At 35.6% G+C, this 24,347-nt stretch overlaps 2 protein-coding genes across 2 annotated transcripts in view; one reads left to right on the top strand and one right to left on the bottom strand.

Annotated features, from left to right (window-relative positions):
* The window catches only part of LOC128985889 (probable isoaspartyl peptidase/L-asparaginase GA20639), a 208,148-nt gene that overhangs the window by 124,813 nt on the left and 58,988 nt on the right, over positions 1–24,347 (bottom strand). The window lies entirely within an intron of this gene.
* Positions 1–24,347, top strand: part of LOC128985887 (tubby-related protein 4-like) — an 80,588-nt gene that overhangs the window by 35,925 nt on the left and 20,316 nt on the right. The window contains exon 7 of the mRNA XM_054405853.1: positions 10,810–11,037. Coding sequence (XP_054261828.1) covers positions 10,810–11,037 — 228 coding nt within the window. The remainder of the gene's footprint in view (positions 1–10,809; positions 11,038–24,347) is intronic.

The following is a 24,347-nucleotide window of genomic DNA, read 5'->3' as shown; positions in this document are numbered from 1 at the left end:
GACACGACAGAACTATCCATTGTCCAGTTGGTGACATTGACCTTGGGGGAGGGGGTACGTCAGCTGATAAAGACTTGTATTAGCTCTGTTGTCAATGCTTGCAATTCTATCGAATAAAATATTTGAACCAAAGTTTAGTTTTTCATTCAAGACGTCTTGAGGGGATTTTTTATTAGCTTTATAAATTTCTAGACTCTCTAAGACGTTCATGAGAGGGCCTTTACTGCATTTGTGCAAGATTTGTAAATTATTTCGGCAACTATTGACATTGTGATTGGTATTTATTAAATGTTCTGCAAATTTGGAACGTTGTAGTGACAGTTTTGGTTTAGGGAGATGTTCTTTAAACCTGGTGTTAAAAGAACGTCCCGATTGACCTATGTATAATTTTGAGCAGTCATTGCATGAAAGTTTGTAAACACCTGTATCATCTAAATCATTATCATTTTGTTTACCTAACCCGCCATGTTAAACTTCCCTATCCCAAGCGTGGTGTATACAACTTCCTTACTTCTCGAGTGATGTAAAGTATCAAAAACTCACTCGGTGATGTAATGAAACCCATTTAAATAACATTGAGTGATTAACTTAAAAAATATACCTCTATGGAGCCAAAGACATTCAACGCTAGAAATCAGCTGTGCTCTTGAATTTTATTGTTATGTTTTGAAAAATTTTCCTAACCTAGCTTTTGTTTGTAAATGAACGTTACTGTTAGAAGATGAGTGAAATGGATAATGATTAATATTGTTCGTAACCTCCTGTATATTGTCGGGTCAGGTAAAATCTTGTACGTTACACGTTACGCAAGAGCGTGTTTACATCACTTAGGTAAATTATGCAACTCGCTTCCGCTCGTTGCACAACCTTCACCTGCGTGATGTAAAAACGCTCTTACTACACTTGTAAGGTAAATAGCTATTACGGCTGTTTTGGCTCAAATGACGTTGTAGTTTGTTGACGTTTTACTGGCTAAAATGATTTTGTGTTTCTTTAATTCGTTTTTCAAGGTATAGTGTAGGTTGGCTCCGAATTCAACGGAATTCAAAGTTGCTGGGTTTATCAATCGGTTTACTAATTTTGTTTTTTTGTTTGTTGATTATCTTATCAATAATACTGCTGGGGTTGCCATTGCTAACAGCTATATGTTTCAGAATGAGGTACTCAGAGTTGTAGTCTTCTGGTGACATTGGGATTCTTAACATTCTGTTAACGAAGCTGTTGTAAGCTGCCATTTTGTGAGCTTGTGGATGATTAGACGAGGCATGAATAGTGTGATCGGTAGTAGTTGGTTTCCTGTATATTTTGAATTTTATGTTGTCATTGTCTTTGGTAAGCGTTAAATCCAGAAAGTTTAAAGATTGGTTTAGTTCGACTTCCAAAGTAAGCTTCAAATTAGAAGATATGTTATTTAAATAATTATTCAGAAGCTGCAGTTGTCTAGAGTTGCCTTTAAAAACCAGGAATATGTCGTCCACATATCTTTTGTAAAAAATTATATTATTGCAGAGTTTATTACTGTTGGAGAAAATGCATTCATTCTCGAAGTGGTTCAAGTAAATTTCCGATAATATGCTGGACAGGGGAGAGCCCATAGCCAAACCATCGTTTTGTAAATAGAATTTGTCGTTAAATGAAAAATAGTTTTGTTCTAAGGTGATTCTGAGTAGGGTAATCAATTCATCAATTGCTTCGGGGCTAAGTTCAGAGTTTTTTTGACAGGTTGTCTCGAGTAATATCTAATGTCTTCTTGATTGGGACGTTGGTATATAAATTTACAATGTCTAGTGAAGCCAGTAGGTGTCTATTTTGTATTTTTACATTGGAAAGTTGTTCTACGAGGTCTATGCTGTTTTTTAAGCTATGGTTATTCTGTAGTTTTACATGGGTTCTCAGCAGTTTGTCGAGCAATTTGGCAATTTTATAAGTAGGGGCTGACGTGAAGTTGACTAGGGGTCTTATGGGCATTTGTTCTTTATGGATTTTCGGTAAACCTCTAAGTATCTAAGTATAAGCTAATAAAGTATGCTAATAAAAAATCCCCTCAAGACGTCTTGAATGAAAAACTAAACTTTGGTTCAAATATTTTATTCGATAGAATTGCAAGCATTGACAACAGAGCTAATACAAGTCTTTATCAGCTGACGTACCCCCTCCCCCAAGGTCAATGTCACCAACTGGACAATGGATAGTTCTGTCGTGTCCGCCGTGTAACCTGTGTCGGTTTGTCCCGTGTTAAATGTGGCCGGCCTATCAATCATCTTATATGTTTCGTAACTTGTGTTTTTTAAATAATAAACTTTATGTGTCAACTTGTATTTATATAATGATGGAGACTTCCGTCGGATTTTTGACTAGCTTCTACATGATGTTTTGAAAAAGGATTTGACAATGGGTCTTTGTACCCGAAACTAGTCATCCATTGACTAAAAATAAGACTGAAGACGGACCAAGGTACGTAACCTATATATATTCGAATATCAGTCTTGGTGGCAAAAATGTTTAAAAAATAATTAATTCCAACATGAATTAGATGCAGCAAAGATCCTCTGTTCAATTTATAACACAATACACCTTACAAACCAGATACCTTCATCATTTCAAAGAGCACGAACTATTTTAATTGATAAAGGTGGAGACAAAAAAGAGGTTAATAACTGGAGACCAATCACAATATGTTCTGTTTTAAGGAGGATATTAGAAAAAATATTGGACAAAAGACTAAAAGAATATATCAAATTTAACCAGTTTCAAGGAGGTTTTTCTAATACCCCTGGTTCCCATCTTAATACAAGTATTCTAAATGAGGTATTGAGATCAGCAAAATCAAAGAAAACCGACTGCTGTATTATGTTTCTGGATATTGAGGAAGCGTACGACAATATCGGCCATAACCACTTATCCTCAGTCTTGCAGGAGCTACCTATTCCTAGGAAACTGATTGAAATAATAATTAAACTCCAAATAGGCAATGTTACAAAAGTTGAAACTCATAGAGGGAAAACAAAGGACATCAAAATACAAAGGGGTGTAATGGACGATGGCACGTCGTCTGCTTCTGCTATCAGCTGGTTTGAAAGATCGATTGTCTCATTTGGCAAATTTTACAATTTTTAAAAAAGTACTAAGTAATTTAAATATTTGTGAGTGAAATTATTTTCTAGTGCTATACAGAGTATGCCGTGAATACATTTTTATTGTTATCTGTGAAGGATAATTTAGAATCTTAACTAACTTAGTGGATTGTCGGCAGAAATTGGCGGCACAACCATAGTGTCACCACTTCAGTTTTTGTATTAAGGCCAATTTAAAAACTAAAGCTCTCAGACCTGTATATTTTGGTTTTTTAGAAAGTTTAACACTCTCTGAACAATAAACTAATCTCAAAAATCTGATTAGGCCAAGAAAATTTTATTGTATAGAATTATTTTAATACACTTGCTAGTACAGTCTGTTTCTCCAATAGCAGACATCCATTGTAAATCAGCATTTCACTGATATAGACCTCCTTAGCACAGTCAGTTTTTCTTCGCAATAGACCTTTCTAGTACAGTCAGTTTTTCTGCGTAATAGACCTCTTTTCACAGTCGTTTTTTCATTGCAATAGACCTCACATGTACAGTCAGCATATCTTCGTATAGCCCTCTAGTACAGTCAGTCTCCATCGCAATAGACTTCTCTTGCTTAGCAACTTTTCATCATAATAGACCCTTGTTTATTTCGGCATTTGATCGATTATCATTTTCAACACAAATCATGGATTTGGTTCCTGGTCAGGAGGTTTGCGTGGTGTGTATGCACAAGGTTCTCGACTCCGAAAAAGGTATTAAATGTGAGAAAAAGTGTTGTCGATGGTTCCATTCCTCGTGCGTCAATATCTCTGACACTGAGTACGCAGCTTTATCCTCAAACAACAAGAAAAAATGGTATTGCCACCGTGTCGACTGTGTTGATCCTGAAACTCACCCCTCAAACACATTGAAGGCCCGTTTTGATGTTTTTTCTGGCAAGATTGATAAAATGTTGGATATGATGAATAAGTTAGCTGGAGTACCTGAAGACATTGCTGCTATGAAAAGTGAACTTGTAGGGGTAAACCAAACACTTGCTTCTTTGGAACCCAGGATTATAGGGGCAGAAAAGCGGCTGGACTCCCTTGAGAAAGAGCTCAGTGACCTGAAAATAGCGACTCCAGAAACTGTAAATTGTGATACCATCCTCGAAGAAATTGCCGAGCGTAACATTTGCTCACGCAATATCATAGTATATGGGATCGTTGAATCTGATAGCTCCGTTGTTGAGTCGAGAGTCAATCATGATAACACCACCGTAACCCTACTGGTAAATAAATTCTGTCAGCCAAATCAAGACTTGGGCTTCAAGACTTATAGGATTGGGAAAGCCTCTAACAAAGGTCCTAGACCTTTAAAAGTTATCTTCAAAGATCAAGCTATCGTCATGGACTTCATGAAGAATCTAGACGTCGAAATTTTAAAGAATCTTGACCAATCCCTCGCCAATGTGTCTATCACAAGAGACCGAACCAAGCGTGAAAGGAAACAGCTCAGCCACTTGCGGGAGAATCTGGAGGCTCGGACTAAGGCTGGAGAGGCTGGGCTGACAATCAAATACCGGAACGGAATCCCTAAAATTGTATCAGCAAAAAACTAGATAGGCCTAGTCGCAGCAAGTTACACGTTTACTACCAGAATGTCAATGGCCTACGAACCAAACTGGATGACTTGAAAAAAGCTGTCTCAACATGCGTCTATGACGTTATCGTTCTGGTAGAAACAAATCTTACACCGGACATCACAGACTCTGAGCTTGGTCTGTCCAATTATAATGTCCACAGATTCGACCGTTGTCCCGCTACCAGTAGCAAATCCTGTGGAGGTGGTGTTCTTGTTGCGCTTGGCTCACTGATCCCTAGAAAAGTTTTACCTACTCTGTCACCCAACTCTGAAAATATTGTTCTCTCTCTTCAATATGGTGCACATAAACCTTTAATACTTGGTGCCTGTTATATACCCCCTCAGCAGCCGTTTCATGTATATGCTGACTTGTGCAGCGGTGTTGATGAGCTTCTCTCCCAAGACTCGGGGTCCTCTTCCATACTGCTTCTGGGTGACTTTAATCTGCCGAGTACGAATTGGTCCTGTGACCAGCCTACTCCCAAGTGCAAGTCATCTGGTCTGGTCATTGATATGATGAACTTGTATCAACTTCAACAAATTAACACTGTTACCAATGTCCGAGGTGTTACACTTGATTTAATAATTTCTTCTTCATATTATTCCGTGAGGAATGCCCTGGATCTCCTTCTGCCTGCTGAGGATCATCATCCCGCTCTTGCCCTAGAGGTTTGTGCGCCCCATAACACCACTCATGAAGAACCACTCTTTGTTAGAGACTTTAATAGAATCGACTGCTCGAGGGTTTTTACGCATCTCAGTCAATTACTTGGTACGGTGTACTATATACCCGAGGACGTCAATGAACACTTCGACCAGTTCCTGCATTTGGTGCGTCACGTTGTTCTGGAGAATACTCCCCTCAAGAAAATCAATTCAACTCACTTTCCACCCTGGTTTACCCCTGAGTTGAGGCGACTGGTCATCAAGAAGAAAATACTCCATTCCCAATACAAGTCCACTCTTCGCACCTCGGATTATGTCAAGTTCTCTATGGCTCGTTCCCAGTGTAAGATTCTTACAAAACAATGTTATGATAACTATATCAATCATGTGAACTCAGCCATCACCTCAAACCCAAAATCTTTCTGGGGTTTTATTAAGAGCATGACGTCATCCTCCGCCAATGAACCATCACTTACATACAATGGTTATTCATCACAGTCACCTTCCGAAATATGTAACTTGTTTGCTGAATTCTTCTCATCAGTCTACAAGCTTCCTTCCTCTTCGACTTCTAGTTATAACTTCGGAAATCAAATGAACCTGTCCTCAATCGTGCTTGAATCATCAGATGTTGAGAAGAAGCTTTCTGAACTCAACCAATTCAAGGGAACTGGCCCTGACGACATACCTGCATCTGTCTTGAAACACTGCTCAAACTTACTTGCCCCTCAACTTACTGTACTTTTCAACAAGAGTCTTCAAGCCGGGATCTTTCCTGATGCACTCAAAGAAGGCTACGTCGTGCCAATTCATAAATCTTCATCCAAGGGAGAAGTCACAAATTATCGGCCAATTGTTATTCAACCTGCTCTGGGCAAAGTATTTGAGTGCCTTCTCATCGACAAACTTATGTTCCACTTACAAGCTCTGATTATCCCTGAACAGCATGGATTTATAGCGGGAAGATCGTCTCTCACCAATCTAGCTCTTCTCCAACATTTAGTCACCTCTGCCTTAGCCTCAGGTAGCCAGGTTGATTGTATATACTTAGACTTCTCAAAGGCATTTGATACTGTCAGTCATGAACATCTTATTGCAAAGTTGGAGGGGTATGGGATCTGCGGCAGTCTACTCAGTTGGTTCAGCTCCTATTTGAGTGGCAGATCCCTCAAAGTTAAATTCAAGTATGCATTGTCCGATCCTTTTGTTGCTCTCTCTGGAGTGCCACAGGGCTCTCATCTTGGACCGCTTCTATTCTCCCTGTTCGTCAATGATGTTGTGGATGTACTTGACTGCAACTGTCTCCTGTTCGCAGACGACTTGAAGATTTTTAGAACTGTTCGCTCTAGTGAGGACTGCCTTCGACTTCAGCAATGTCTTCGGCGTGTTGAAGATTGGTGCACCGATAACTGCATGAGGCTCAACGTTAAAAAGTGTGTGGTGGTTACATATAGTAGAGCTAGAAGGCCTGTGGATTATAATTACTGCCTAAGCAACCTGCCCCTCGCTAGAAGTGACAACATTCGAGATCTGGGTGTTGTACTGTCTGCGGATCTGAGTTTCTCACGCCATATTGAGGAAATTTATTCTAAGGCCACCAGGATATTGGGACTCATCATGAGATCCTCTAGATGTGGTCTGAGTATAGAGGCGCTTCGCACACTGTACATTTCTTTGGTGAGGTCAAGACTTGAATATTGTAGCTCTATATGGTCACCCCACCAACAGTGCTACATTGATCGTCTGGAGAGTGTCCAGTGCCGATTTCTACGTCTTATTGGATGTAGGATGGGTTACATGTACCGGGATGTACCTACCCAGGACATCAGAAGGTTTCTTGGACTTGATACCCTGGCCAAGAGGAGGGAAATCAGTGATGCCATGTTCCTGTTCAAGATACTAAATGGACGAATCAACTGTCCTGATCTGCTTGCGCTGATTGACCTGCATGTTTCCCCACCTAGATCCACTCGTTCCAATGTGCTGTTTGCTCGCCAACACTGCTCCACGAACTATGAACTTTATAGCCCTCTGCCTAGACTGCATCGACTCGGCAATCGGCTCTGTCATTATGTGGACTTCTTTGACTGCTGTCCACGGGTTGTCAAGAGGATTGCGTCTTCGGTTCTTGAGGAACAGTAATCTCGTTCTGCTGTGATTTAATTGTACAGGTCTTGTGTAATAAATTAATTCTCTGTCAATGCTTCCTTATCAATGCTCCCTAGTCATTATTGCCGTCTGTCACTAGTTTATTGATATTGCTTGTACTATTGATGTAGTTTTATCTCTCTTGTTATCTAGTTGCATGTTTTCTTGTGGTATTTTATCGACTGTTATTGTTTCCAAATTTCTATTTATTGTTATGCTTGCTATTCAACTAGTTTTTCTTTTCTATTAGCATGTGATGTTAGTACTGAATTGATGTATGTATTATCTTTCTGTTATCTAGTCGCATGTTTTCTTGTAGTATTTATCGATTGTTATTGTTACCTAATTCTATCCTTTGTTATGCTTGCTATTCAACCAGTTTTTCTTTTCTATTAGCATGTGATGTTAGTATTGAATTGATGTATGTATTATCTTTCTGTTATCTAGTCGCATGTTTTCTTGTAGTATTTATCGATTGTTATTGTTACCTAATTCTATCCATTGTTATGCTTGCTATTCAACCAGTTTTTTTTCCATTAGCATGTGATGTTAGTCCCTATCTGCCTTTTAATAAATCCTGCAAAAAACAAAAAAAGTAAAAGAGCATGAGAAAAGGCAGAAGGGAAGAAAATTTAATTAGGATCTTTCAATATTGTATCTGATCAGCATGTCAACCCTGTTATGTCAACCCTGTAAAAATGGTGTTATACCGTAAACAAATAAATAAATAAATAAATAAATAAATGCAGGGATCTCCATTGTCACCCACTTTGTATAACCTATGTATTGACCATATCCTCTCTGAAATGTCACAACATGCCGTAAGTGAGGAGCTAGGGTATAAGCTATGCAAGGACATGCCTTCTCTAAGTATTCTAGGATTCGCTGACGATTCCATTTTAATTGGTAAGAATAGAGAAAGTGCTCTCGTATTATTCGATTCGATTTGTGACTTCTTCAGAGAAATTGGATTAACTATAAATATATCAAAAACTAAAATTATTAACATTGAAAAAGGTAGATTACAAGAGGAAAACTTCCAAATATGTTCAAAAGAAATAAAATCTATAACATTAAATGAAAAAATTAAATACTTAGGAGTAAATTTTTCTGAAAGCATAGTATTTGACTCTGAAAAAACAATTAGTTCATTGATAAACAAAATTGAAAAATTAACATGTTCTCCTTTTTTAAGGTCTGAACAAAAAATGTATGTATTGAATCATAATATTTGGCCATCTTTAATATATCCTTTTCAAACCGCACCAATTAAGAAAATTACAATGAAATTCTTTGACGATGTTGATAAAGTGATAAGATCAACAACAAAGGAAATCTTAGATCTTCCAAATGATATGCCAAATTCTATGTTTTATACAAGTACTAAAAACAAAGGGATTGGGTTATGTAAATCAATGTGGGAATCATCAATCCAACATATAAACATATGTCGCGTATTAAAACAAACGGGAAACCCCTACTTACTTAATATTCGTCAATTTGACGAAGAAATTAGGTTTTGTCTGGAAAAATTGAATTTATTGAATCAAAACCCAAGATACTGCGAGAAACCTTACGAGACTTAGAGTATAAAAATTGGTGTAAACTTCCATACAAAGGGAATGGGGTGGTTCTTTTCAAAGAATGTAACAAGATCAATAAAAATTTGGCTAGAGGTTGTGGCCTCACAGAAGCTGAGTTCAAACAATACTTGAAAATGGTCGGAGACGTTATTCCTCTTAGAAGTCTTCATGGGAGATCCAGGGACGGGAACCAGTGCAGGCATTGTCCTGTATCTGAGAAATTTACTCTTGAAACTCTTGCCCACGTCCTTGGAAAGTGCCCATTTAGTAGTCTTCTACGAAATACCCGCCACCATACCATCAGAAAAATCATAGCTGATCAATTCAGAAAGAAAAGTTACGAGGTCTATGAAGAGGTCACGGCTATAGAAGAAGAGGGCTCTGTGAGGCGGAGTGACATCATTGTTATAGACAAGGAGAAAGATTTCGGTCTCATTATAGACCCAACAGTTCGTCTTGAGACAAATGAAAACCAGCCACAGGAAGTCCATGAAGAAAAAGTAAATATTTACAAGAAAACTATCCCATATTATTCAGAGAAATATAAAATATCAAAATTCGAAGTATATGGACTACTCATTGGATCAAGAGGAACAATTCCTCAACAAGTTGAGAAATTTTGGAAGAAATTCAAGTTGGAAAATCAAGTGCTATATTTAATATCTTTAACAGCCATAAAATTTTCTATTAATATTATAAGAAACCACCTATATAACAACTATCATAATTAGGTTTAATCAAACTTGCAAAATTTAATGTAATATTATTCTTTGTTCTACAGCAGACTACAATGTGTAGTAAGATTTCAATTTTTTAAATAAATTTGAATTTATATAGTCAATGGTTTTACTTATAGTTATGTAAAGTTCTATGGAAAGTGAATCATAATTTACTCAAAACACATATCAGACAAGCTAGATTTAAAAAAAATATTTAATTGGGTTAAAGTTTGTTTCTTTTTTGGGTCACTGTTGCTCCAGCCTTGGAAAATAACCGCTCAGAAGGCACGAGCGTGGCCATTTTACTCAGATTTGTCAGAAATTACCTTCCGATACTTACGATACGATACTGGCCTCTTGGTATCGATACCAAGTAAATATCGGAACAACCGATATCGATACGATACCAGCAGTTGTTGTTTGTCGTGACAATAATTTTTGTTAGTTATTCTTATTTTTGATTTTATTGGTTTTTATTAAAAGGTGAAGTAACCTTTCTAGAAGTAATTTTATTTTGGTGATCGTAGGTAACGCACTAGCGGTAGTGTTGGTTCACGGCTAACCTACAGTCCTTTCCTTTTGTGACGTTTGATTATCCTTTTTAACTTAGCATAAATGGTAATAAAAACACGATCGGGGATTAATTGGCTTTAATTTGGGATCCGAGGCATATAAGGTGTAGTTTTACCCCCCCCCCCCTTGGAATTAACACCTTACAGTATCTTGAATACTTACTGGTGTTCTGTTAAAACATAATGCTGCCAAGGCTAACTGGTTTCACAATGTGTTTTAACTAATGATTATTGAGCTAGTAAACTACTTAGAGAATGTTATTAAGTTAGGTAACAGAAATGACCCTCTTAATTATCAAGAATTAATATTTGAAAACTATAAACTAGTCCTTGTAGGGATTGCTAAAAGTATAGAAACTTTTGAAAATTGTGGTACCAATTCCTTTAGCTTAACTGTATGTCTAGTAAAGATTGGCCATTGTTATAGCTGCCTGTTACTGCGTTGACGTGGGGTCACAATGACAAGAGGTTGTTTGTGGCCACTGGCTGTATGGTACACATGGCCTGGGTGTCAATGCGAATAGCCTCCTTGCAGCTGTTGTGTAGTCTGCAGGTGTACCATCGTCTGCAGGGCAGTTTGCGACAGTTATCAACATTGCCTCTGCCTCTACGTATACAGCAGCTGGTCTCTAAGCTCTTCACTCACACTATTAGGGTATGCATACTTTAACTACCTGTTATTAAATGTTTAAATCAATCTGTTGATCTGTTATTAAATTAAACTAGTTAAACAACTAAAATATATAGACTTCCTCTTCCTTTTAGTGAATTTCCAGTATAGGGAATAAGCTATTATTGTAGGTCTCGTGGTAATACCTGGACCCGGGACCGATTTACTTTTCCATTTTGATGTCCCTAGAGGCCAAAAACACCATCAGCTCAAATTTATATATATTTTTAGCGAATTTCCCTATAGGGAAGTAGCTATTACCGTAGGTGGCACGGTAAGACCTAGACCCGGGACCGATTTACTTTTTCATTTTGATGTCCCCAGAGGCCAAAAACACCATTCATTCAAATTTTAGCGAATTTCCCTATAGGGAAGTAGCTATTACCGTAGGTGGCATGGTAAGACCTAGACCCGGGACCGATTTACTTTTTCATTTTGATGTCCCCAGAGGCCAAAAACACCATTCGTTCAAATTTTTATATATGTATATATATATATACTTTTGTGTCCACCCGGTTTGGCAGTCAGTGCGCTGGTAATTTACTCGGTGTGGCAGTCACCCCCCCGAAAGCCAGTCAGCTCTCCCATAAGCCAGTCAGGTATGGCTTCCCGTGCACTTTATACGTATGAAAACAGCAAACCGGTGCTGCTGCCTGTGACGATAAGCGTAACTGCAATACCAATGCGGAGACTGTCTCATCGTGTGTTCTATCGTGGAGTAGTGTAGCCAAGTACGGCACCCTCATCGCCTACTTTGTAGCGGTAACACCCAGCGGTCTGTAACCATCGTTTACTCCTTGTTACTATTTTTGTTGGGATAGTGATTAACTACGTGTTAATGTTTAAACATGTTCATACTCCAAATAAATATGATACACCTCTAATAAGGATCGTCGAATATTAATTAATTATAATTGGTTGAATCTTGATCCTACCCATTCATTATCTCATATTTTATGTTATTTTAATTTTTTTTTACCTTCAGTTGAAATTTTACTCAACTTCTCTTTTATACAATATTTTATATCCTAGTACAATATTTACAGTGTTTCCACGGACCGGGAACTATACGGATTTTCTTTATCTCGAGAAATATACGTGAATCTTGTCCGAGATACGGGAACTGTTTTTTTACGCAATTGCGTAAAGCGAAGGAGTAACTATTACAAATGACAACGATATTATTCTATCTGATAAGAATAACCATGAAACTACACTCGAAAGATAAAAGATTTTTATAATAATTTTAATTTTACAAACAAACTATTACAGGAATTCTATTTTGGGACGGATGAATGATAAGGAAGCAACAAAAAGTGTTCACGAGTGCAAATGCGGGGGGTGGGAGGGGGGTACAATATAACAAACGCCAGAAACGATTATTTGTTTACTTTTCAGATTCCTTATCAAATCTCTCTCTTTCTCTCGCTCTCTAACGATGTACAGATTGTGGACTTAACGATTTAAGTTTTCCTACAATTATTTCAGTTCAATCACATACCTATCCTTATGGTTTCCTATCTATTATTTTTCAAAATAAATAGTAAAGCTGGTTAAACTATTTTTTATTTTATTTTCTTGAAACCAAACACTCTTTACCATCCGGTATTCTGCAGAGTCATATGTTCAACACTGTGTTTATAAAAATTGAATGGCCACACAATTTCCTGTTTTTCTTTTAAGTAATAGTAACTGGAATATTTATATATACCAATAAGTGCTGCAAGCTGTAATAAATGCTTCTGATTTATATCAAAATAAGTTATAATTTATTTTGTATAATACATCGGTCATTGAATACAAACCATAATGGGTTTTCTATTTGTAACTTTAACTTGCAAATACTGTACAGTAGAACCTCGCTTAACTGGAGTCGCATCATCATGATGCCTATATATTATATAACCTCACAAATCCCAAGAAAATGTTTGATGAAATGTGTTTTTCAGTATAATATTTCGATATGAACGATATCTATATAATTAATACGCTACACGAAACTTTGTCGGTTGAACTCCTCCGCCATTTCTTAACCGATTTTATCCATTGACGTCTTATTGGAAAGAGCGTGTCGCGTAGATTTGCAAACTGACCTTACATTTTTTTTAAAGTCTGCTCCAGTGGCTGTTAAAGTTCCCATGTTATCCTTATGGAGATCATAATTGTTTACATTTTGATCAGCTGTATATTTAATTGCTGTTATTTTTTTTTCAATTCAATGAAACGCACTGAGTACATTTATTTACTATTTGAGTTTGTGAAAACATAACCTCCAAGACGGATCGTGATAGGATGGTTGTATCATAAACAAGATATTTATGTATTTATCGTTGTTTTATTGTGTCGCTATGACGGATAGAGTTAGCATGATTGTAACTGAAATTTGTGGATTTATCGTTGTTTTGTGTAGCTATAATTTGTTTATTTGTTTTTTTTTCCTTTTAAATGCCTCTAGGACTCGACGACAACGAAACATAAACAGGAGACGTAATCGTGATAACGACCGCAGCTACAGAACAGTGGCGCCTAATAGGCTTAACTCATCACAGTCAGCACCTGACCCTGGACAATCTCAACTATTAGGTTACAAATGCGCCCTAACACTATCCCAAAACGACTTTTCGTTCTCAATTGGCCCTCTATCAATAACCTGTGTTGCCTGTACAGCGAGGCATTTTGATAAGGAGAAAACCGGCCGGAATGATTTAGGTTTATCAATAACGAAGATAAACATGGTCTGAGTTATACACCGGCAATCTTTGAGTTGACTCTTTTAAACTCATTGTAAATATGACTGTTATTCGTTTTGAAATAACTCCTTTAATACTTTGCAAATTGCTCGAATTCGAGCAACATGTAAACTAGTATTTAACTATTTACGGTAATTTTTATGTGCAGTAGGTTCCCAATTATTGAAATATTACAGTTCATTTGACAAAATTAAGATGGATGCAAAACGGAGAAATATCGATCAGTTGCGTCAAGGTCAAGCTATACGCTCGCATTTACAGACTGACAATCTTGCACTGACATTGACATACTGACAATCGTCTGCTCCTGTCTGCTGTCACAACACTACATCATTTTGTAGTTGGGTCGTTGGGTGATTAGTAACCATGACAACTTGTGGATGGAGAGAAACCAAAGAAAGAATAGAACAAAGAGAAATAATAAGAGGTGTTTTACATCATCGTTATCTTTATCTTATTTTTATCATTGTTATTATTACCAGAAAGACTTAAGTACAGTACTATGATTTTATGGTGTTTTATGAGTTATTTAATATTTTTATCCCCATACTTCTGTTCTGAAACATCATGTAGTAGTAGCCTAGGATGACTACGGTATCAGTAGTCTTCTAGTCTACATTTTCTTTTGTTTTGTTCTTTACGTGATTTATTGCTGTACAGTAAGCAAGTTTTGTTTTGTTTGAGTAAGCATACGGTGTAGTTTTTACTAGTGAACCAAGGTTAATGACTTAACATATCACGGTTGCGCAATACCTATTGTATTTTGACTATGTAAAATGCAAATTTATAATCACGATAACGTCCATTTATATAGTGTCCCGGAACGGCATTGTTCCTGAGTAAGAAACATATAAATATCATATTTAAATTATCCAGAAGTCCTTAGTTACTCACACAGGAAAAAAACGTTTTAGGCCTAAATCATTTGAAACCTGTACATTACATATTTTTGGTCGAGTTTTCGACCACTGGACGACCACTAGTTAAAGTTAATTGTATTACAACAATCTTTATAGTAAGCCATATAAGCTTGAATCGGACTTACCTGCCTTCAGCTAATCTATCATATGATAGTACGTTAGAGAGTATGCCCATGCTGAAGTTTTACTTATACTTGAAGAATGACTTAATTTAGTACCAAGAAATAAATCACACCCCTTACATACAGTGTGCTGTTTTAATGCTGTGTAGTTGATTGCTACTGTATTAACCTGTGATCGCATATTAATTCCTTCATTAGGAACGTATTTAAAAAAATACTACTTTTATTTTTTTTAATTTATATGATTTATTTACAATAACAGAAATGTGTAAGATTAAAATAAATTAATGTGTTGCATTGTCCATTTAATGTTACATCATAGTAAATTAAAATTCCACTGAAACTTAAACAATAAAAGCCGAAATTAGTTATAAAGAAAACACGAGTTTCCTTTATATTGCTTTTACAATCGAAATATACATACTGAGCCACGGCTCGGTCCCCCGGTACTTTTCATTTTAAATATTCAAATAAAGTCGATTATTTTAAATGTTTTATGAAACGTGACATGGCAAATTTCCATGGAACTTTTTTGTCGGCTACTACTTTATTTTATTTTTTGGTCAGGTAAGTTTAAAAACAGTGGATTCTGTATACAAAAAGTAAAATGTTCTAAATCATATTTTTTAATTTTTGGCTTATGTACGTAATTTAAATTGTACGAGAGGGGCTTCCCACCGTGCCGGATTGCGCCGTGCGGGCATATTTTGATCCAGTGGCGGGTGTTTGGTGTTTTGAATAAGAATACTGAATTGCTCGTTTTAAGATCGTATCATTACAAATCCTATCATTTTAAGATTTGCTTACACTTACGAGAAATGCATTTTCCATTTGTAAATTTCTCAGGTACAAATTTTATGAAATAACGTACATTATTGCGTTGTTTGACAACAAGTAGCTGGGGACCGAGCTTTGTTCGGGAAACTTTATCACTACACTACACTTTGAGAGTATTCCTTGGTCAATGTAATTCTATCCCAAAAATAATAATTTGCGGTATTTTTTTCTTGACATTTAACTTCTATTCAAATAATAATATCATAGTTTACTGAAATGATGAGATAGAAGAGTTTTTAAAAATTTGTTTGGTTCCCCTAAATCGCCCAAACTATAGAAATTACCCAGTATTTTTCACGCTGAATTCAAAGAAGGCTATTAGCAGTATGAAAATCTTCCCACCTTCCTTCCTTTGAAGTATCACTGCAAGAACTTGGACTCGCTCCAAAACCAGAACCGAAACGTTTAATTTACCCTTAATTTTTAAAATGTAATAAGTTACAATTTTCTGGAAACTCAGGACACTTTCTGACTGAAAACAATTACGGTTGATCCTTGTTGGTGAGTACCAAAAAGGAACCTTAGGTATAAACATATGGTTGTATATCCAAGTTTGGTTGTCCTTGATATTGCACTATTTCTTTGACACTGACAAATTAGGGCTAGGCTGCACTATAAGTTAATTGGGAGTTTATTTGATATCTAGTCCTAAGCTTATAGCCATCTTAAGGCAAACATAACCAAAACATAACCACAGAGATATAAATATAAGTGATATAAATATAAACACTCATTCTCAGTAGGCCTAAAGCTATCTATCTATATTTTTTTGGGTTAGGATTAGTACTTTTTTGAGAGAGTGTCATTATGTACTGAGCACACTTAGAACTTAGATGATACAGGGTATCAGTGATTTATGAAATTATTTATTTATAAAAAGCAACCTAACGGAGTTATCTTAATGATGCACCCAGTGCAAAAATTAAAGCTTATGCCTATGTATATTAGTTTTAAAACGGAGTAGAATAAGGCACGTATAATCTAGATTAGGCATTGATTAGTGTTTATAAACTAAACATGGATGAACCACTAAGTCAAGCTACTAATCCAGTTGTTCAGGCTAGGCTAAACTGAGTTCTGAAAGCATCCATCTCAAAACGGCCACAACTTAAGAACAGATCCTAGAATTTGATTTATTTTAAACTTTATTTTTCTGAAATAGATGGCTAAACTGTCCAGTGCAATCATCCCACACTGCAAATAGCAACACTCAAACTTAGTTAGGTAAGCTAGTGATAGGTTACAACTAATTATTATCCCTGTGACCGATTCAGTGTAACATCTGACATCAGTCAGAATCAGACGACATTATTGACAATGACACGACTCGATAACTGACGAAAAGAGTAATTTAGTGATAATAATTATCATAAAAAGCGTTGGTAGGTTACAACTAATTATTATCCCTGTGACCGATTCAGTGTAACATCTGACATCAGTCAGAATCTGACGACATTATTGACAACGACACGACTCGATAACTGACGAAAAGAGTGATTTAGTGATAATAATTATTATAAAAAGCGTTAAAAATAAAAAATAAAATGTATCGCTCGTTTATATTGGCAAAAGTATTAAATAAACAGTAATACTGCTGAGGATAATGTAAGAATATTCTTTTAATGGATTAGAAACTCATTACTCTGGAAAGTTTTATAATGTACGGTAATACAAATTCTTATACATCAAACTATTTAATGAAGTGGAGCAAAGTCGAGTCGTCCTCTTTCTCTCTGTCTCTAGTTGACAAAATTGTATGTCAGAAGCTAATACACATCAGAAGTACAACAGTTACCTCGGAAAGTGCTTCAAGAGCTTCTGCGCATTCGCAAGCTGAGATGCCCGTGGGTACAGAACGCCCACGGTCTTACAATGTAAACAAATGACAATAATGGCGGAATGTTTTCTCATAAGGCCCATGTTAAATTTTCAAAAGTTTGTACTCATATTATGGCGAAAATAGAATTTTCCCGGCTATACCACTGGTCTAGAACTGATTTTTGACCCAGAACTTAGTTATTCCGTAAAAATAAACGTTTTTGTTACTGCGGACTTGCATTTGCTATTTTATATTCAGGTTGGATTTATTTAAAACTAAACATAACAAACTCATTCGTGGTCCAAAAATCCCCCTCTTCCAAGTAAGGCTATAACGGCTCATTGCAAAACGAGAAAGTTGAAATTCTCAAAAGTCATCCGAATGTTCCTCTCCCTTTGCGCGCATCCCTTGCAGTGATTCAATGGTGTCAGATTCAGACCAGCTTGTCGAGCAACTCTGTCGAGTGCTTGAAACTGTGCAAATGTAGTCTTCTTCTATAGAAATAAAATTACAGTTTTGTCTGTCCATTGCGTAGAATCATGCAGTTTTTTGTTATTTTTACGTTTCTAGGTTATGAAGGCTCAAACGAGTCTCATCTCAATTTCTGTCTGTCTGTCTTTCTGTCATTCTGTCTGTACCAACAAAATGTAAATTTACGCTGCCTACTCCGAGAAAACTATATTACCGATTATGATTCAAATATTTTTCCTGCATTCACTGGATTGGTTATAGTAAGTTTGGCTATTAAAATATGGCCTCGCTACTTTGGAAATAAAATAACGAACCATCAAATTCTGCAGGTTTGCTTCGGCGGTGGTATTTCACTGTTAGTAGGGTAGTGATTAATGTTAAAAAAAGTATCACAATTTAAAAGTTATCTTGCCTGCTATAGTTGGTAGATAATCAAAAATAGGATATTTCAAGATATGTTTGGCCTACAGGATGTTTTAGCGAATTGTATCACTCAGTTTATAGGCCTACGTAAACTAAATTTACTCCCATGTGCCTATGGGAGTTTTGGTTTTTCTTTTCCGAGTTCGTTTGGCTCTTCCACCCGACCGATTTTCATGATTGAAGACTCAAATTGAAGGTATGCACGCAGAGATTTCACATCAAGTATCAGCATATTGATATTTATTTATTTAATAATGGTATTTATTTCAATACTGCGGGGCAGCATAGGTCCTCTAGTCTTATATATATGTATTTTTTTTAAATGGTTTTTATTTTCAGAGTTCGTTTGGCTCTTCTACCCGACCGATTTCCATGATTGAGGTCTTATGTTTAAGGAATAACACCTCAACGTCCTTTATTTTACACATCTTGCTAATAATTTCAACAACCTTTTTCTATCTGCTCATACAACAGTAGGGTCCAGTCCTAAAGTGAAAGAGGCTTTGAAGTTTATAGATTCAAAGCAGTACAAAAATACATTTAAATTCAAATTAATTACTGAATCAGATTTAAGGAAAATTGTATTTTCTTTAAATAACACAAAAGCTGTAGGGTGGGATCAGATTCCATTGTTCTCACTTAAGCATGTAATAGATGTAATACAAACTCCTCTCTGTAACCTTATAAACCAGTCCTTAGTACACGGCATTTTCCCAGACAAACTAAAATACTCAGAAATTTTACCACTCCATAAGAAAAAAGATAAAAACACTTTAGAAAATTACCGCCCAGTAGCTATGCTCTCAAGTATATCTAAAATATTTGAAAAATGTGTTGACCTACAATTAAGAACTTATTTAGAAGATAACAATATTTTCAATGATTCCCAATTTGGATTTAGAAAAGGATTAAGTGCTCAACAATCAATTACCAAATTAGTAAACTGTGTTGCAACTTCCTTAGACGGCTCTCAGAAGACAACAGGAATTCTGTGTGATCTATCCAGAGCGTTTGAATGTGTTCATCACAGCTTGTTGATAGATAAACTTGAAAAATATGGAATTAAAAACAAGGAACAGAATTGGTTTTCTTCATACTTGAGAGATAGATATCAAAGGACTAAAATTATAAAATATGGACATACTGTATATTCTAATTGGAAAAAAGTTGAAGTAGGTGTGCCTCAGGGATCAATATTGGGCCCCTGTATGTTTCTAATGTATGTAAATGACCTACCAAATGCGTCAAAGATGGATATCTTTCAGTTTGCAGATGACACAATGATGTTATGTAAGGGACCTAATGTTGAATCCCTTCAGCACACAGTAGATACAGAATTGACCGCTCTAAGTGGCTGGTTTAGAGTAAATGGGCTCTCCTTGAACATGGACAAGACTCAAGTAGTTAATTTTCGATCAGATCATAGAAATAGTTTAAAACAAATCACTTTTCCAAATTCTCAGTTAGTGTCTGAGGAGACAGTCAATTTTTTGGGTATTCATATAAACGAAAATCTTGACTGGCTTCCTCACATTAACAAATTACGAAAAAAACTTTCTTCAGCAATTTTTTCTCTCAGAACAATTTCTCAAGTCACTGACACTAAAACTCAATTAACAGTTTATCACTCATATTTTTTATCTTTAATCTCATACGGAATTCTTGTGTGGGGAAATTCTTGCCATAGTAAAAAGATTTTTAGGCTCCAAAAGAAGGCACTTAGAATTATTGCTAAAGTACCCCGAAGAAGTCCATGTAAAACTATCTTTCAGGCTTTTCAGGTTTTAACATTTTACGACCTATATATTTTAGAAGCATTATTTTGGGTTTTCAACAATTTGTCCATTTTCAGGGAGAGTCACACAAACCATAAGTATAACACTAGACATAAGAACCTAATTAAGCCCACTAGCCATAGATTATCACTATTTGAAGCATCACCTCAATATATTGGACCGAAATTGTACAACTTAATTCCTGATAATTTAAAAAACATTACCAATCCAAATAAATTTAAAAAAGAATGTAAAAACTGGTTGCTAACCAAAACGTTTTATTCTTTAAATGAATTTTTAAGTGGAAATTGGTAGGATGTTAAGTATTAAAACTATTTTGTTTTAAATTGAATATTATTATTTAGCTTTAAGTATTATAATGTAATTGACAAATGTCCTGTCATTTTGTGATGTAATGACATTCTGTAAATAAATAAATAAATAAATAAATAAATAAATAAATAAATACTCGCACAGATTTCACATAAAGTATCGGCAATATTTATCTAATGTATTACTCCACCAAAAATATATATTTGACTTTTTTAAATTTCTACTTTGATTTAAGATGCATTTCACCAGTTACAATTTTATCTAATCCTATATATTTTGGTCTAAGAACCTTCAGTGAAATACCGGCTTTAATTTAAGCTATTAGTTATTGAAATCGGATGAGTTTCAAGCAAACACAAGATGAATAACCAAAATAAAACTTATTTTTCATAAGGTTTTTCTATGGTTAAAAACCAATAGTTCCACTATTATTTATGTTTTAGATTTAAAATAATCCGTGAATTATATTAATCTGAGCTATTAATCTTTGGCTTTAATTTTAACTAACTATTAATCTTTTGAAACAGTTAAGTCCAAGATACTGTATTACTCGATAAAAAATCTTAAATTTGACATAAATCAAAGGCATATCTTTTAGTGGAGACCTAGGTTTCTACGTCAAAACGTTATCGTCAGTCCTGTTGTATCATAAATTTGATTATTTCTAGGATATGCTATGTTATTTTAAAGCTGCGTAGCAGCACGAGTCCGCTAGTTTTGTTTAAATTTCAAATCACACTTAATTTTATATAGTTAACCCTCTATCTAGTATTTGTCCAAAAAAGGACACGAAAAGTTGACGTGTGGGATAGCAATGTCATGTTTTTACATTTCGGACATTGGACAAAACAATTAAATATTGTACCCAGCAAACGGCCTCAAACCGTAAAAAGAAAATTCCACGCTGGAGGACACGTGTTGAGAACATTTGGTTTTTCTTTAATTTACGGTATAATATAGTATAAAACATCTACCATATCCATGATAATGTTATAATCCATAATAATGTTATGTCCATAATAATATCAGAACACTGAGTCAATGTCTTTTCCCCGGTTATCAACCCAAAACTCAATAGAAATTGTATACACAAAGAAGCTCTATTTTCATTTACGGTTACCCTACACATTATTGCACTTGCGATTAATTAAATCCGTTATGTAAGGAAAAACGGTTTTAATCCAACTTGGTTTGGATTCGCTTTTGAAACTTGATCTGAAATGATTGCAGTATTTGTAAACAATATTCAATGTAAACATATCAGTGACAGTTAGAGAAAATTAATCTTGATCCGAACAGCTGTTCGCTATTTCATATGATGATTATGTGATAAACATTGTGAGAAAACTTGACAAAAACGCACAAAATTGGGTTTTAAACGTCCGTAAGTTTTTTTACAAAGTAGTGAGGCCATATTTTAATAGCTAAAGACACTTTCGCCAATCCAGTGAATACATTAAAATGATTCGAGGATCTTGATAGGTACTCTCGTTTTTCAGGAGAAGGCCGCGTAAAATGGCCTTTGGACCGTGACAGACGGAAGATAGACAACAACGGAATTGAGATAATAATTGATGATTGGGATAATAACGGAATTGAGATGAAACTTTTTTCGGATTCTTGAATGTTTAAAACGTAAAAATAATCTAAAAATTGATAATTCTGAGCAATGTACAGACAAAACTCTAATTTTATTTATATAGATTAGTACCTGTGGTGATTTTTATTAGAAATTTATTGAAGTAAATAAACAGCAAAGTTAAAAACCATCCGACCAGTGTTTTATTTAAAAAGTACGTAGGCCTATTTGATTGGCTTTGTTTTCTGAACTAAAATATCTATTTCCTGATCTATTTTTAGTTCCTGGTTTCGAAACATAATTTGGCAAAACAATTATTTATTCATTAAACAACTTGATCGAAAAATAATTTCTAAACATTGGAGGACAATTAAACAACTTTTGAATTCTAATAAACTTAGCTGCCGTACCTGTGTTTTACAACGGAGAGTATTTTGAAGAGAAAAAGTTTGATACACGTCACATATTTCAAATCCCACTCCAAACACGTCATGTTAAAACGTTTACATCCTTAAATTAAGAAAGTCACAATCTCCAATTAACAGGCCCGTAGCAAAAGTTAAAAGTTTCACAAATCGAATCGTTTCTACCTTTTGGACCGCAAAATCAAAGCACTGCATTGACAGCATTTACAGCAGACTTCGTTAAACATTCTGTTATCTACATTCTTCAAAAATGTAAACATTGTGAAACTTTGGAATCCCATGAGGCGTAACTCAAAGAAAACACAGTAAATGTAATCGGTATATTTGTTAACCAGGTACAGGGCTACCTCTTGAATTGATATAGATAATAAATCGAAAAATAAAGAAATATAAGTTGATTGATTAAAGGCTCTTACAATGCTTGGAAGCTAAGGATTGATTAAAGCTCTTACAAAAGGGTAAACAATCAAGGAAAATGATTTAATTAAGTAACCACACATCACTGAGTCTATATCTTCATTCTTTCTTGTAAAAATCGCTTTGATTGGTTCTATATAAAATAGGGAAGTAAGATTTCACTGTACAACGAGCTCAAAAAGCTCGAGAACCAGCAATAAGATGGAAATAACCGGCAGAACCTTTAACCATCCACTGGCTCGCTAGTCGCTACCCCAGGTCGGTCGGTAGCCGGGTAGCCCATCAATGGAACCCGTTAGGCCCGCCCCGACCTCTCGCCGCAAGGAGACAAGAATTTTGCCTTGTTCCACGCGCCTTTGATTGTTTGAGGCGGGAAAACTATTTGTGTGCTACGGCCCGTGCAACACAAGATATTGTTTTCGTATTACTTGGCCTTTTTCCAAGATGACCGGGACCGTTTACTTATTTTATAGACTCCCTTGGAGAATAATTCAAAACTACAAAGAACATTTCTAATCCCACAGTATAATGGCTATTTAAATTATAAACACCTTGGTGTTTGAAAAATATTTTTGGACGGAAAAATTTTGCAGCTATATTAAAATCATCCAAGATGGCCGCTTGCCTCCAAGGACTCAACAATAGGCCTAATTGTGCGACTATGAAGCAATAACTTCCCACCTTGTGCTTGCGAATTAGTTTGGTACATATTTGTATCCACAGTTGCCAGGACGACTATTAAGACGACCAAAGATTACATTGACATTTAGGTATTTAATCTGTAGAATAGTAATTGTTAAGTAATCTGGAAGACAACTAATTAAAATGAAGTGCGAAAGATGGGTTATGAGAGTGCTCAATTCCTGAAGCATAATCCGTTTGTTTGAGGTGCGAATTTTCAAGCTTGTAGAACAAATAAATATCACAAAGTAGAAGGGCAGGGGTGAAAGTGACAGGATACCCGGTGGATTTTCAGTGACTGGATTCCAGTGGTATGCGGTAAAATATATAGTGACTGGCTTAGCAGCACAAATTTTACGTGACTGGCTTTCCCATGCAAATGCGGTGGTGACTGCATTAGCATAGCATTTTTTACGTAATTATATTTTAGTATTTTTAAGAAAAAAAGAGATATATACGTTCAGATATGTCTAGGCTTAAGATATTTACCAATATATATAATATATATATCATAGTCTTGAAATATATTGGGGGGTGCAACTGACTGACTTCCAGTGTATATTTTATGTGACTGGCTTCCCGGGCGCGGCCGTGTATATATATATATATATATATATATATATATATATATATATATATAGACTTATATATATTATATATATGTACGTCCGTGAACGCGATAACTTGAGTTATTTTTGTCCGATTTTGATGAAATTTGGTTTGAAGGTGTAAGGCAGGATAAA

Source organism: Macrosteles quadrilineatus, unplaced genomic scaffold (genome assembly GCF_028750875.1).
Source record: "Macrosteles quadrilineatus isolate MER2022 unplaced genomic scaffold, UCM_ALF_1.0 Scaffold_2__2_contigs__length_208266976, whole genome shotgun sequence".
NCBI classification, from domain to species: Eukaryota; Metazoa; Arthropoda; class Insecta; order Hemiptera; family Cicadellidae; genus Macrosteles; species Macrosteles quadrilineatus.
Note: the sequence above shows the minus strand (reverse complement) of the source record. Positions and strands in the feature narration are given on the sequence as shown.